The sequence below is a fragment of the Vanellus vanellus genome (assembly GCF_965231255.1).
Source record: "Vanellus vanellus genome assembly, chromosome: 5".
NCBI classification, from domain to species: Eukaryota; Metazoa; Chordata; class Aves; order Charadriiformes; family Charadriidae; genus Vanellus; species Vanellus vanellus.
Genome location: NC_138910.1, coordinates 26646969 through 26663631, shown reverse-complemented (window position 1 = coordinate 26663631; position 16663 = coordinate 26646969). Strand labels below are relative to the sequence as shown.

The window sequence follows — 16663 nt, the reverse complement described above, 5'->3', positions numbered from 1 at the left end:
TAGAATCACTTTATGAAAAGCTGTAAAATATAATTTTGCACAAAAGCTATTTTGGCAACAAAAGTAGTAGTTATTAGCTACAACGCATGGGAGCCTCTGCCATACTCTCAAATATAAATTTAGATAAGAAAAGTGGATGGGGAAAATCAGAGCCAGTAAAGTAAACAGTGTGTGTGGCAGAAAATAGTTGCATTTACAATACTATCCAGCTTCTGAAGAGAAGCCAGAGACCTTCTGATGAAATCTTTCTGTGCTTTTCACGCTGTTGCAAAGCTTCAGGGAATTCTAATTGTATAAACAGTTATGGAGAAATGAGATTCACTGTAAGACTATGTCCAGCCAGTGGTAAAAGTGATGATTGCATGTCAGCATCACTCATTTAGAATGTGAACTTTCTGACTAGTAATTCGTATGCATTTACCAAAATTGTCTCAAATTCAACCAGTTAGCAGTTTCTTTTCAGTCTGATTATACAGTCAGCTTCCCAAAGCTAAAGCATGTACAGTAGATCTCATTCCTCTGAAATAATTAGATGGTTTGTTGTCTTTTGATTTTAAATAATGCAGGTTCTCCAATATTTATATCATGATAAAATTCTACTGCTTTAAAAATCTGCCTTTCACACAAGCCTAAACATACATATTTTAAAATTACTTACTGTACATCTTCATATTTTGTTTAAGGCATGAACAATGGCATGTGAATGGGAACAGCTTCCAGAAAAGCGTATCTTTTTGACAAAAGTCAGTCCAAGCACATCACACCAAAGGACTAACCTGAAGCCAGAAATGACAGTGTTGTGACCCAAGAGTTTTTAACAAAAATAGTTGAAACAAAATGGATTTTTTTCTCTTTTTCTTCCTTTTTTTTTTTTTAATTTAAATTACATTACTCTTAATGTCTTTTTAAAGCACCGGTTGCAGTTTTGTGTTTACCACCTCTTCCGAGTGACTTTGGATAACTCATCTGCTTCTTTTGTTCTGAATTTTCAGTGTATGAAACTTTAAAAGGTTTCTGTTTCTTTTTTTTTTTCCTTTTTTTTTTTTTTTTTTTTTTAATGGCTGCTGCAAAATTAAAAAGATCCAGAAGTGGTCAGGGGCCTGGTCTAATGCACTTTCAAAAGTCCGTTATAAAGATGAATATAAATGCGAATGATAGGTTTTTCCGTAGACCCACAAACCACGCTTAGCTATAAGAAACATATTGTGCATAGTTATTTTTTTCTTCAGAGTGATATGTTTACTAGATCTACATTCTCAGTTTACCAGAGTACGGGAATTTCTACTTTACTAAAGCCAGGATCCTTTCGCAGTTCCCAGTATGTGTCATTGGTAACCCAGGCTTCTCTTTGATTAGCGTCGATAACTTTTCTGTAGAAAGCAGGAGGGGGGGGAGGGGGAGGGAGAGAGAGGAAAAAAGTTCCAACCATAGATCTCCAGTCTTATGCAATACGAAATAAAATTCCATACCTCTCTGATCTAACCCAATACTAAATCGGATGTCAAATTTCTAAAGGACACTAGAACAGTCAGGGACTTAAAAATAAACGTCAACTTCTACCTATGTCAAAAGTGGAAGGTTTAGAAAACAGCCAAGATCGCAAATCTGTTGTCTGACCTGCGTGAGCAGGTCTCAGAGCCTTTTTGGCCGTTACAGATTCTGATTACGCGCAGGGGATCAACCAACCTAGCTTGCAGAATGCAAGCATTTTACCATTTACATTGTTTGTCTCCTCTGTATTCTGCTCATCTTCCCCTACAAAACTGCATCAAGCACATTCAATATTTTCACTTTTGATTCCCCACGCTAAACACAGGCTATTCGGTATGGCTACCCCTTCTTTCAGAAGAATGCTTACAGAAAACAAAAACAAACAAGCCCCCTCCACTCAAAAAGAGATCAATTGTAATTTAAGTGTATATATATATACATTTATATATACATTTTATAAAGAGAGATATATGTATGATGATGTTGTTCAGGTCACTATTTATTACTCTGTTTACGCAATGACTTAAAACAATAACATAGTTAAATCTTAGATCCTAATATCGTACTTCTACTCCACTTCAAAGTTCAAAAAACATTGGCCAAGGGGTGCAGCAGGCTTCTATAGCTGTTGCCCATCGTGAGAAAGTGATCTTTCAATTATGAAGCTTTAAACTATATAAAAATTGCTTCAAGTAGAGATCAGGTATCTGATTATTTTTCTTAAAATTGCCATTGTCTGGGCCTTCACGATTAACAGACTACATTAGTGGTAATTCTTGTAGTGCTTTGTCCAGTCACACAACAGAAAACAGAGACTTACTACTGAAAAGAATAGACTCACTTAAAAAATTTGGGTACATATTCAATGCTGTTTTCTTCCATGTACCGCCTCCGAGCTCTCTGGAGTTCCTCTATTCTTTGTTTCTCAGACGCTGCCGCTTCTATATTTCCTTCCTCAAGAAGCCTGTATGAATAACAGCAGGTCCTATAGCAATCATGCAGCAGCTAGAACAAGGGATTTTCTAGCACCAATCATCACAAAAGACAAGCAGAAGCCAAGCCTGCTCTCGGTGTTGCACCCACTTTCAGATCTCGTCATAACCTCCTGAAGTAAGAATAACCAAGATGCGACTCCCCAGATACAGGTACCTGACCTATAGCCTAAGGTATACACTTTCTTTAGTAACTCCAGCATCATATCACAAACATTGAAGTACTACGAACTGAGAACTAGGAGGGAATTAACGGTGCTTCCATTCGTAGCAGGAGGGTACGACATTTCAGAGCCTGTCTTTCCAGCTTGTTATGAGGAATCCTACCTCTGCCCAAAGATTGCACTATAGCTCTGCTATACCAATAAGATGCTTCCTATTTCCCTCAAAGAGGAAATTTGATTCAGCCGTACTGAATACCTTCTCTGCTAGCAGAATCCTCCAAAGCTTAGTTCAGACTGTAGCGAAGACATAGACAAACTTCAATACCCGGTCAAACCCAACTTTAAAGCCACCAAATATTAAGTGTGTAAATAAGCATTCTTGCCTTTGATCCGGCCTGAATCGCGCATCTGTTGTAGGAAGAAGATCTTTCAGTAAAGGATCTAATTCATTGAGCTCAATAGCAAACCTCGTAAAGCCATAATAACGTTCATAATTGGTTGGCATGGAGCCTGTATGAATACGTATGAGAAAGAAAAAAGCTTTTTAAACTATTACTCTAGATATGCAAGAGATGCATTTATTTATTAAATTCCAACAGCAAAAATATTAATATATTTTACTCTTACATACAATTTAAAAGCATCAAAAGCCATTGTCTCGGTGGAACAACATTCGCTAAATATTAATTTCAACTGCTTATCCTGCAGAGGTTGTAATTACTTGCAAATAGATTCAAAATTTTTATGATCTTCCTTCCTTTTTATTTAAAAATTACTGTTTCCATGATTTTCAAGCTAAACATAGTTTCCTGTTCCCCAGAAAGTGGGCTTATCAAATGTCTGCATAAAAGCTAACCTCAACTGATCTTCAGAGTTAATTTTGGAACACTCACTTGCAGACTGATTCGGCACCGTTAACAGCAGTCAGAGAAGACATTGCAGAGAGCAGGGTGCAAAGTAGGTTCAAAATACTATCCGTACCTGCCGGAGTTTCTTACAAGCGTCCTACCTGGCCTCCATATGCATTTGGCGGAAGGTGCAACCCCACAATAAAGGCCTTCGTGCCACTTTCCGAAAAGGCGATGAACCACTTTCCCTTCTTGATCTATCACAACACCTTGGACCTCATTTACATTTGAATTCCAGTAGTTCACCTGCAAGTTTAACAAAGAATCACTAGTTCACACTGGTTTTTGCATTACCCATTGTACCAAGACATATACTGCATGAATCTTCGTATGTGGGACCAATTGTCCAAATCTGGTATCAGAACAGCTCACCTGGAACCAAGAATATCAGAATTCAAAATTCAGATGATCTGAATATTAATTGATTTAGTATATGAGAAACCCTGAATAATTGGAGGTGTGGTTTTGGTATAAAGGTATTTAGATTATCTGCACATCTGGGAACTATATTGTTATTCATTAACCTAAATCCCATACAATTTGGCAAAAATGACACTTTGAAAGCTTCAAGATCAGAGCCGGTTAACTGAATATACCCGTACATGTAAGAGAATCTTTTGATGGCTGCTGCACACTACTGCGTGCAGCAGGGAAGATGTTCAGCCAGTATTACTTGTTTCTTGTTGCTTTCTGTTTCTCTTCTCTGTTTTGCTTTTCTTGGACACATTTATCTCTTCCACCTTCACCTACTGAGCCAGTTGCCCAGTCTCAGAACATCCATCAAAACATGAATTTCAGACTTATGGTAATGCACCACTGCTAACACCGCAATGGTATTGATGTATTTTGTTGCAATAGGAAGACAAACTTACCTTTAGGGAAAATAATTGATAGTAACATAGCTATACAGTGATCTGGTTTTATATACGGTCCTTGCCTGGATATTAAAGCGCTATGAACCAAAGCAGCATTATTTAATCTAAAGAGCTAAAACATTGACTGCAAAATTCTAGCAATGGCAGAAGTAAAATGGCACAGAAGTCTACACTGACTTTGTGTTTTCATTGTGGTAACAGAAAAGAAATTTTGTCATTTCATTTTTAACCTAAAACCAACAACAGTATAGCACACAGCTATACAGCAACGCAACACACAGACATCAGATGGTCAATGGAATACAGTCATACTACTTGACATATCACTCTCATTTGACAACTTACATATTTACAAACGTTGATAAGACAAAATGCGGAAAGTAGATTTCAGGAATACTGAAGAAACAGCTTGATGCGTGCTTAAACTATGCGGTTTTATGAATCTATGATACGTATTAGAATACATGTTACCTTGACGAATGTGAGTTTACAAATACAAACACTGCTTTTTGTGTTTCTGATCGTTATCTCTCCATAGTGTTCTATCCACCTCCTTCCACTAAGAATATTATGTATGCAAGTAGTGACTTTGTTCCAGACATAGAAGTCCCCATACCTGAGAACAGATTAACAAGTGGTTGGTAACATGTATTAATCATCATTACGGACAAAAAAGTAAAACATAGCTCCATTGTCATAAATACAAGGCCATACTCCCCAAAAACTTTTGAAACGATAGCTTACTTTAACGAAGCACTGGTTCTGGGTACATTACTAATCCTCCATAGAGGAGTTCACCTAAGCTCTAGTGCGGAGAACTGAAGAATGGTGCTATGAACCACAAACCAAGACATTACGAACCACTGAAGCCCCGCACAGCGTATTCACTGTCCTCAGAGCATTAAGTGCTTTGGCCACAAATCCTTTAGGGGCAGGACCATGAACCAAAGATCAACATAAGGCTGAACTGAGAATATAAGCAGTGAATGTAATTAAATTACAAATAGAACAAAATAAATATGGAAAGGAGGTAACGGAAAGGAAGCAGGAGCTCACTGGCACATCAACCCTTTCCTTTTGTAACAACTACTCAGAGTCAGAGCATCTCTGCTGTCAAACAAGGGACTAAAAGGAGGGAATTATATTGCGCAAAGCACATTCTCCTTCAGCCCTGAGGGGCAGGCATGAAGACAGAAGACAAAGATGCTCCTGAGTGCGCTTACTTCGACTACATGAGGTGGATAAGGAGGCGAAGTGGAGTGATGCCATACTGTTAGAGGCAGAAAGAAAAGCTGGCTGCAAGGTACAGCAGCAGGAATAGTACTGCAAAACCAGCAGACATGTTTACAGTATCCTCTCCTTTCATATTCTCGGGATTTAGAACTTGCAACTAGCCTTACCTGTGGTGAAACTTCTTTTCGCTTCTCTGTCAACATCTGAAGAACATGTTTTGGCTTATCTACATTTTGAAAAACAACCTTACAGTGTTACCAGTGGTTGTCCTGAGGGAGCACTCAGCACTATTGAGAGCCTTAGTAAGGACAGTGCTAGCTGCTGACAGTCCTATATTGCAGCCTTGTTCTGAACAGATCACTACTGTACACGTAAAACTTGGGTTCTCTCTCCTAAAACATTTCTATTCCCCTCTGCCTATCACTTCCTAGGGAGTTTGTATATTCTTCCTCCAAAACTCCAACTGGATCTTTAGGCTCAGAAACGCTTCGGTACCCCCACCTGTACACTAAGAGGAGATCTGAGCTAGGCACTAACTCTCACCAGTACAATTCACACTTCCCCCGACCCATTCACAAAGCAGCACAGATTAGATTGCAGCAAAGGCTGAAAGCAAAAGGAAACGGAACAGCAGCTTACTTTGGAAGAGTCACATTCAAGGTTCCAACTGGCAGAATTTCCATTGATTTCCCCCAGAATTTGTTTTTCCACCTGATATCTAAATATAATAGTGAAAAATTTACAAAACTGAAAAGACCAGCCTGGCAGTGTTCTGTGTAGCACACAAGATGATCTATGCTAGACCATCTGGTTTAAAACACGACAGTATGAGGTTGTCATGAAAATACAAAAGAAAAAAAAAATACTAGAAAATGACATTAGTTCAGAAAAACTAAAGATAAGTTTGATTTTCTTCAAAGAGACATGCCTGTGCTACATTATTGTCAAATCTCTCATGAAAACATTCAATATAAATCAAATGCATATGCCAGTAGATACAAGGAAAGGAAGAGCTGCTTGTTCAACTGTGTAAAAAGAACTGCTTGTGTTTGTTAGAAATAATAATTTTCTTGGTCAAAAGCTTTTAAGCAGAAAAGTATAAACAGACTGCAAGTGACAAGGGAAGATGTAACACGTCTGCTCGCTCTTAAGAATGAGAATTTGGAGTTAAATAATTCAGAGCATCAGTTCGTAATAAGCTACTACAAAAATAATACGTATATAAATTTTGAGTAAGACCCAAATGCAAATCTCAGCTTGTACAGACAAAGTTTTTACTTGCTAATAAAAAATGTTTATGCTTTTGAATTAAAAAAGTATACCTTGCCAAAACACAAAGTTCTTCGATTCACAGTGACAGGCCGAAATGGGAGGATGGTGGCTAACCTGGAAAACAGTTCGGCTGAGTTAAAAACAATTCATTCTCATTTCTAAGACAATACAATTGTTACTGCAATATGAAAATACTAAATAGCCCACACTATTTTTTAGCCTATGTTGCTATGAGAAGAGATGCAACTTAAGATTGTACTTAAACCGCTACGTACTTAAAACCCTTCCTTGCGATTATTATAAAAATATATACCTTCTACCATTTAATGAAGTTCACTCATAGTAACAACCTTTCTTTAGTACTAAGAAAGCGAACGATTCTAACAAGAAAGAAAAAACAAGATTACTCTATAAAACAATGAAACCAAAATCTAAATCTAGACAGGAGTGTCTATCTAGAAACAAGCTTTACCTGCTCTGAGAAAAATCGAAATCCTTTATCTTCTCTAATACATTCATAAGTTTCACCAAGCACTGGGTTAAATGGCTTGCTTCCTGCTCTAAAATACGTAGAGGCATAGCCTGATGCTGCAAAAGCAGCTATGAGAACCTGTGAAAATACAGACAAGAACGTAAGTGAGACTAGGCAGAGATTCTTCTGTATATGCCATCACTACGTGATGTCACACAACTTACTCCACTCAAGAGTGGAATCTGGATTGATGAAGCATGCCTAAGAGTGGAGCCATACATTCCCAGGCAGAACCAGTCTAAACGGGATTTCTTTTGTTGTTATAGTTTTGTTTTCTTCGTGGCCTCAGTCAGCCTCTTTCAACAGTCCCCTAAAATAATAACCTGCACAAGATACTGGTTTTGTACCTTTAAACAGACTTATCACCAATGATCTAAAACACAAACCCAACTCTAGTTTATGCTCCCTGTGAATAAATACTATATGATAACATCTAATGACAATATCACATACCATTTTCCTACGGGAACTATTTTATTTAGTGTCAGACATAAACGGCTCTCATTTGGGACGTTCTTAATGCAGAGTTAAGGTTCTGCTAACAGTGGGGTGAACCTTAACCAGGTTCCCCTCTCCTCATGGTAGCAAGGGCACAACACTCATGAGCTTTCACATGCTTTGTTTTCTTCACACTGCGTAATGGGTGCTCCATTCTTTATTTATTTCATGTCATTCATAAACGCAGCATCAACAGAATTACCGCTCTTTTCACAGGCTTTTCTTCAACAGCAAAAACCTTCATTCTTCCGAAACCTTTTTCATGAATTTAACTGTAAGGCACCACAGAGAAATGAGGGGGTTTACTTTCCTTATATAGAGCAATGAGAAGAAAATGTTTCCGCTACTTTTGGATGCTTATTTAAGATAGCAAAGTCCTGGTTTTTCAAAGAACAGCAGGTAACTGCTGTTCTTTGAACAGCAGCTTCTTCTTTTCAAAGAAGAAGCAGGTAACATATCCAAAGCACTGCTACCATTGATGCTTTGGGTGTTCAGCACTTCTGCTAAGTAGCCCCACCTACCTTAGGCTGGGTGTGCAATTTGCATTTTTAAGGTGCTTGTTAAAAGTTTGGCTTGTATCCCCAGTATGGCAGAGGTATCTGTAGTAGAGAAGGGGACCGAATCTAGGTTTCCAAGGAAGCTTTTGGTTGCACCGTGGCTTTTCCTTCCTGAGCTCTCCTGACTCCTTCAATACTCCCCTTCCAAGCTTTTCAACAAAGGAGGCAGAGTCCTACAGGCAAACAGCCTGCCTTGCTCAGTACAACCCTGCCCAGTCCTTACAGGATCGCCTTTTGTGAGGGACATAAGGAGTCTTGCAGGAAAACAGCACGTGATGATAAATAATTGAACCTCCTATCATAAGACAAGTCCAACTTCTTCAGTGGCAAGGAAAAATTACCAGTGTTTAGGACCCCCTACTCTCCTGCAGGCCACACGAACGCGGCAGTAATGGACCTGAGCGTGCGGCTGTATGACAGCCACAAGCAACCTCTCTTCTCCCAATTATCCACGGTGTTGCCAACCCATACCAGGGAACAGTGGATATATTCAGCAACAACACTGCCAACTCTCCCCTTACAGTCTTTCCCTGTTTCTTCTGAGGAAAAGGAGCCATGACAGATCAAAACACCCTGAGAGCTGAAGACAGGCTGTTGGCTGTCAGTTAAAAACACGAGACATACTTACAGGGGAGCTGACGTCAGGCAAGCCTTGTTTTGGTGTTTTGGAACTTCTCTATTAGAAATTGCCTAGGATGACAGCTAATCGACACCTACATTGATCATAAGCCAGCCACAGACTTGATTAGCTCTTGGAGGCTGCTGGACTTGACCACTGAAAGCCAGGAAAGCATGCTGCAGCGTTAGAAACTGCCGTTGCCTACATCAGTCTTCACATCAGTGAGTCACAAACGCAGGACTTGGTTTGAAGTCAAGAAAAGTCCCTCAGCCTTGTTCAGAACAAACCTACCACCTGTAATTGTTCACAGCATTTGTCTGACCCAGCAGGGAGGTCTGTTGCCTGTGAACAGGAAGAGCAAGAGAGGACCCTGCACAGACCTCCATTCAAGAGTTCCCTTTTTCCCAACGGTTCCCAATACAGACATAAGAAGTGCTACACTAAATTTATTACCATGCGTTCATAAGGATCATCTGTTTCAGCAGCCTTGTCCAAGAGTTCACTGTATTCCAGCTCTTCACAAAGATGTTGCAAGGTATTCAGAGGTTCATTTAGCTCAACTGGCATGGATACTTTGGAAAGATCTTTGCCGATGTTATTTCTCAAAATATTCCACAGATTGATATTACTGGTGTCGGGGCTGGGAGCTGGGAGACAAGTTCTCCTTCCGTTCCTGAACGCGCCTCCTGTTAGCTCACCATTCAGAACTGGGAAGGGAAAAAACTATTAGCATAAGAAAGCACCAGATTAAGAAAAACAGACTGATCCACTGAACCACATCACCACCAGAACAAGCAAGCCCAACTTCACTGATTTCAGCTGAGTTGGTCTTGTACAGATATGCAGTAAGTCTAGTATATGAACATAACCAATGTAATTTCCCAAAGTTTAAAACATAGCCGTATACTTTGCCGAGAAATGTTGTCTGCAACACTGGTGTTGTCCTCAGATATATTATCACTCACATCACTGATATAAGATTCATCATCAGAAGCCTAAAACATAAATAAAATAACAATTAAGTCAAATACATATATAATATACTGCCAAATTAGACAAAAATACTTAAATGAAACACAAATATTCAAAGAAATCATATACGCCAATTAGAGCTTTAAACTAAATCAACCGGATGTTTCAATCAGCCCATACTGCCAATGCACTAAGTGTCAAAACAAATGCTATGCTCTCCTTATGTTTCTGAATTCTTTATTATGAAGCCAATACTGATATTCAATTTGCAAAAGGGTGAACTTCAAACGAAATCAGGGATGAACAAAAAATTGACCGCATAACGTGCTGGGGACAGGAGGCAAGAAAAGATAGTTAAGATTTGTGCTCTTTATAAAGAACCAAACAATAAAATGCAGCTTGTGTTTCAGAAAAAAATTATATGGAAACCAACTTATCATTTTGCAAAACAAGAACTACATCAACATTAAGACTATTTTTAATAAATTTTTTTACAACTTTTGTTTTTTCCAGAAATATTACTTTCAATATATTTAACAGTGTTTACTGATAACAGAGTATTCATTATAAGGCCTATACCATTTGGAGGTGACTTTGTAAAGTTTCCATTTTGTTTATACCATACAGACACACCAATTTTCCATGCTGATATACGCAATCCAGACTATTGAGATAAGACGTACTATACATCTGACAGAAGCAATAAGATAAGGAACCATTGCACTCTTCAGATGAACAACTCTAGCTGTGGTTGTGCCAACAAGTGGCACGTGAGCAATCCTTGTCAAAGAGAAAATATGGTGGCACACTCTTATTTCATCTTACAGAAGATGTGGTAGACCACAGCACGACTATGGCTTTATATAAAGGTATTTTAAAAAATAAATACATTTCTAAAGTTGAAGAATTTATTCAGGATAGTACAGGAAAGCTGTGGACAGCAATATGATTGAGGAGCCTGAATTATATCTGGCTGCTTCAACTTTGAGCTTGGGGGAGCCAATTTTTCAGGCTTTTGTCTACTTCTCTGATTACAGAGAATAATTTTATATGTATACTAGAAGACTACACTACTAGACTTTTTAAATAATATTTTAAAATCTAAATTAGTTGACTGCATAGTCAGACATAATTACTCCTGTCTATGTCTTCTGAAACTGCCATAGTCTAGCAAGGGCATGACCTGAACGTAAGCTACCGATACAAACAACTTTCAACTCAGTTTTACACTTCAGGGAACTTCCGCACCCCATCACAAGGGAGTCTCAGGTTCATTTATCTACACCTTACACATTCTGATACCTTTTTATTTTAAGTAACATTATAAAAAAACATAAAAAATATCATTCACTAGTGGCAGCAATACCTAAATCTGTCCAACAGCAAAGCTGCAGCGTGCTATCATGGCCTACCTCGTTTTCTGACGAGCTGGCAGATAGAAGCACTTCTTGTGCATCAAAGAACTCTGAAACGGATTCAGACATAGAGAGCCTGCTCTCATTAGAAACTTGCTGAGACAGCGGCAAACTGACATGAATTTGTTCACCCGTCTGTAAATAAATCACAGAAATATAAAAGTATTATTTCTAGTATAAAAGAAACACGCATAGAAGGGGTAAATCACCTGAATAATTCTTCTATGCCAAATATAAGTACAGATAGTAAAAATGGCATTTTAGTAGGGCTCTGTGCATACCTAACAGACGAGACTTTGACAATTACAAAATAAAGTGCATTTTGAGCGGCGATACACATCTTCATTTGAGGCCTGCTCAGCATCAACTGCTAAGTTTCAGCAGCATGAATAATCACGGATCTAGTTCTGTATCCAGAGGAAGGACTTTATGGACAATAGTTGGACTGTGTCAGACAAGTTCAACCATGAAATTCAGATAAAAAGACACCTGTTCATATCACTGGGAGCTAGCTTTGAAACAATCAAAACTCAAATATAAAGCTTTATAAGGTCAGGGAGTTATAAGTCACCTTCAAAATAAATGCGCTTGTGAACCAGTCTAGTAACAAATGTTTGAAATGTTTGAATATTCAGGAGGATGGCTATACTATATATTTGTGTGCTTTTATTCCGTGTTTGTACTCCAAATCTCATTTGAATTATGCCATGAACGCTGACTCAATATCACTGAAGGGAATGAACTCTCTACGGTTTATTATAAAGAGAATTTAACAGCAAAGGCAAGGGTTCGAAATTGTGTCATGTGTTACACAGTAGGCGGGCAAGCTAATTTAAATAGTTACCGTATCTTCCTCTTCCTGCTATCAGTGGGAGGAACACCAGGTTTCAACGGGTTACCCTACGGGCTATTGCTTTAAGAAGTGGGGCGGGGGGGAAATTAAGATGTCTACCTGTATCATTCCACCAAAGGAGCTGCTGCTGTGGAGGGAAACAGGCTTCTGACTTAATCCCTTAATTTATACAGCATGTTGTTTCTGGGAGATAATACAGATGAAACTACTGAAGCCCTTCTAAACACAGTTAACTCTTCAGATTGCAACTCTATCCCCATTAATCTTACCACAGAAGTCCTGCAAATGGTTTTGCTGACATCTTAATCCTATAGAATCATTCCATATAGTTGTCTCAAAACGCAAAAAAAAAATACATCATAAACTAGCCAAGATGTCAAAACCCATGTATTTTTTGCTGGGTCTTATAAGCTTATAAATGGTATATGATGTTTGATGAATTATAATGGACACAGAAGCTCATTTCACTGTTATCTTTACAGGAAGTGATGAAAATTTTAACGCTTCATATAAGCTAGAGGGACGTGGAAAAATACACATGCCTCTACCTTAAAAAGATGCTCACGCAGTCATTATCTACGTATAGCAAGATTATACATATGAAGCAATGAGAATAAGTGAATGAGAGATCTGAGAATCTCTTTGAAAAACTTCAGTCAGACACAGTTGTACCAACATAAAAATGTACATATGAAAAAGAAAGAGCTAATCAACAAAAAATACAAAATAGAAGAGATGGCAATTGCTCAGAAGTTCAGTGCAGATTGCTGTGCTGTGGCACCACCTCACCTCTGTCTTCTATTCTAGTCTCCAACATGCTGGTCTCTTGGAAAAATTGTTTGGACGTTTCCCAAAAGCAAACAAACAAAAGTAATTGGAAACATTTTTTCACCTTCCTTTCTTGGTGGAAAAAATACTTAGGAGACAAGTATGTTAACTGAACTGGCATACGCATAGGAAAAAAAAAAAAAAAAACCTAGTGGAAATGACAAATGAAAAATATTTTGGTAAAATGCAAGTAGAATGGTCATCAAAATGACCACATTAATTGTAACATATTACAGCTCGCAAATTAAGATTTTGCCTTCTCATGAGGGAAGCTGACCTGTTATTAACACAAATGTTCAGTAATCTGTTGACTGAGGAAAGCAAAACAAGAAAGACTAGGTGTTGCAAACACGATATTAGCATAGCGATTGGTTCATAGATTGAACTTTTTGATTTCAGTGGTGCCACTCAAGATATTAAACATTAGGCCCTTTAAGCACTTGCAGGATCAAGCCATTAAATACTAAACTGTTCTGTTGATTTGGCAAGAAACTCAGTTAAAGAATCGGTTAGGTACTGTGTGACACAGTCAAATACAGTAAAACCTCACTAATTCCCACAGCCCACAATTAATATTCCAAAACTGGAGTCCTTCCCTGTTTCTCTGCAGAGACCAAACAGTTCTTTCATGAGATCTGACATATGTAATATAAAAGACAGAAGTTTTATTTTATGCAGGGAAAATATAATTTGACGTTTTCTATAAATGAACATTTGCCAATCTGAAAAATTCTGTAATTTTCCAGGTGTGTTTCAGCTATTAGTGAGAATTAGCAAGGTTTGATTGTACTCTAAATCCATTAAAGGCCAAAGTCTTACCTCATCAGGACTAGGGATAATATTTACACTGACAACCTGATCACAAATAACAGATTCTGAATGTATTCTGTTCAAGCGACTCCTTAGTTCAGCATTCTGGTTGAGAGCCTTGAAATAAAAATTGCACATTTCATTTAAAATTAAAAAGTAAGCGTTAAACAGAGAAAAAGGTAGCTTCTTCCCAGCAATTTCCTAAGAAATCACAGAACCTCCTTTCTTCCATTTTTAGAGATACCTATTTTGAGATTGTCTCCAACATGATTTCATGTTTTGGTTGGTTTGCCTTCAGAGATTTTCAGAAGCAGTGGGGACAGATATTCTCCCAGAACGTAACAGTGGCATTCTACCTTAATTCTTCAGATAGCTCTTTGGCAGGTACACTGGTGGGTTATGTACATTATGGAAATGGGGAGTGAATGCAGCAGGGAAGAATGAAACTGCAGAACAACAAAGGGGAACTACCTGCAAAATTCCCAAAGAGGCAACTGGTGGTTTACAACTCCACAGGCCTTTCTGAACCAAGGGTACCAGCACGTAGAGCCTGCAAAAGGAAATTGCTTCCCTTCCAGCAAAACCAACGTAATTGCTAGTATCATTGGGTGTTTGCCCATCCAGATCAATTTGATATATTTGCATGTGCGTACTCATTTCAAACTGCTGATCCATTAGAGTGTCACGAATATCAATAGAATTCAACTGGTGCCTGGTGATTTTTCTCCTTTTTTAAGGATTATAAATTTGGGTGCATATATACGCATTGTCTGCTATCTAGAAAGACTCATGTGCAAGATTCTGAAATCCAGAATAAGTATACTATGTTACATACCTAGAACATGAACTGGCTTAACCCTAATATATGCCCAGCACTGAGAATTATAGAAAAGAACAACAGACCGACGTATTGTTTTAGTAAAAAATGACTGTTGTTATGGAGTTATAATCTTCTGCCTCCCCCTAGTGCAAACTCAGGAATAGATTGCATGAATGTACTGAAACAAAGTAGGACCAAAGTAAAATAGGTTAGCTTAAACCGTCACTAAACAGTTTAAATTACCCCATTTTGCTTTGTTCTGAAATGCTCTGGGCATTTTCACAGTTGCCATCTACCAGGAAGGGAAGGTGATGACTAGCAGCAGCTTGGCAGTAGCTTCCCAAACTGCTCAAACCTGGTCATGAGACCGGTCCAACCCAGCCATCTGACTAAGATGAAATTTCCCTTTATTCCCCATTGAGACTACGAACTACTGTGGGAAAGTGACTTTTAGACTGACCCTGGAGACCGGGAACAAGAAGAAAACGTAATCACCTATTTCATACATGTCGCTAGTAAGTCTCCACAGGTTTTTGGTTAAATTTGTATCAATAACCAGAAACAGTTACCCTTATCTCCTGTCCTTAACCTTTCTTTATCACAACACACAGGAATCAATCTGTGTAACATGACATGCATCTGTACCTATAGAATCACAGTGCATCGATTTTAATCTCACAGCAAAAAACCTCGAACCCAATAACAGTATATGAAATTATATACGCATTTGGGTGGAGTTCTGTTTGCCTTTAAACCTCTGCTCACATTTCTTGCGGATGCAGCACTCCGCACCAACCCATTCTTCAGAGTAAAAGCTTTTATGTTTCCTTGACAATGAATTAAAAAATTTGAGTTATTTTGCAACCTGAGGACTTACTGTGGCTTTACCTCTTCTTCCCCACTAATGCCAATGACAAGTTTTCCTTTGGCTCAAGTGGGAGAGACACTGGACAGTAACAGGTGTGTATCTTAAAATCCCATTTACCCACGATTACCCTGTAATCCATGATTTCTTTTGCAGTTAGAGTTAGTTAAGAAAAGAAGAATATCTCCTTGGCTGTGCTGGAAACAGCTCCAGGAAAGATATCTAGCATTTACATAAAAACATTTGATTCTTTTTCTTTACTTTGGAAAACCGTAACAGATACACGCTTACACAAACAAATTATATCCTTCACCTCCACATGCACTGAGGTTAGACCTATGTCATAACAGAACGTGTGTCTTAGTTGCGGTCAAGAACTCGGCTTTTTCCTGGCTCCTTCTACCACAGGAAACGGCCAAAATACAAAAGAAATAGTGCATCTGGCAAGCTAGATGTGCTTGAAATCAAATCAAGAACATACCTGAGAGAGGGACTGTCTGAGGTGTGCTATTTGAGCATTGTGGCCTGCAAGATCCTGCTCTGAAACAATCTGCTTAAGCTTCTCCTTCTCTATAGCTATGCTGTTAAAGGCAGACTTCAAAAGAGAATGCACTAAGCAAAGAGAAAAAAAGAAAAGAAGTGTTTTCTCAGCTACGGAACTGCGCATTGACATCTATTACAATATTTCAGCAATAAAGACAGAGTGAGATTTCCATCCCACAATTATGGAAATTTGAAACAAGGATCTGAACTTCAAGTAATCCATGCCAAATTAAGTACAAACACTTACAGCTTGAGTTGTAATGTGCATACTGTATGCTCGCACATATGTCATTTGAGCATATTCTTGGTGCTGAACATATGGAAAGGTGCATATTTGGCAAACCTGTGCCCAATGTGTGTTCTTTTCTTTCTGAGTTGGTTTGGGTTTTTTCCGGGGTAACAAAAAAAATCAGTTC

The 16663-nt window shown here is 38.4% G+C and overlaps 1 protein-coding gene across 4 annotated transcripts in view; it reads right to left on the bottom strand.

Annotated features, from left to right (window-relative positions):
- Positions 1–452: 452 nt before the first annotated feature.
- The window catches only part of OSBPL6 (oxysterol binding protein like 6), a gene marked incomplete at its 5' end in the record, with an annotated part of 51566 nt that continues 35355 nt past the window's right edge, over positions 453–16663 (bottom strand). For 3 of the 4 annotated variants that reach the window (XM_082483969.1, XM_082483970.1, XM_082483971.1), the window contains 13 exons: positions 453–1370; positions 2333–2455; positions 3031–3157; positions 3657–3801; positions 4902–5046; positions 6303–6381; positions 6986–7049; positions 7408–7545; positions 9595–9848; positions 10049–10136; positions 11526–11663; positions 14029–14136; positions 16186–16316. In XM_082483969.1, the coding sequence (XP_082340095.1) occupies positions 1262–1370; positions 2333–2455; positions 3031–3157; positions 3657–3801; positions 4902–5046; positions 6303–6381; positions 6986–7049; positions 7408–7545; positions 9595–9848; positions 10049–10136; positions 11526–11663; positions 14029–14136; positions 16186–16316 (1649 nt within the window). In that variant the 3' untranslated portion in view covers positions 453–1261. The remainder of the gene's footprint in view (positions 1371–2332; positions 2456–3030; positions 3158–3656; positions 3802–4901; positions 5047–6302; positions 6382–6985; positions 7050–7407; positions 7546–9594; positions 9849–10048; positions 10137–11525; positions 11664–14028; positions 14137–16185; positions 16317–16663) is intronic. The other variant, XM_082483972.1, reaches the window with a different exon arrangement.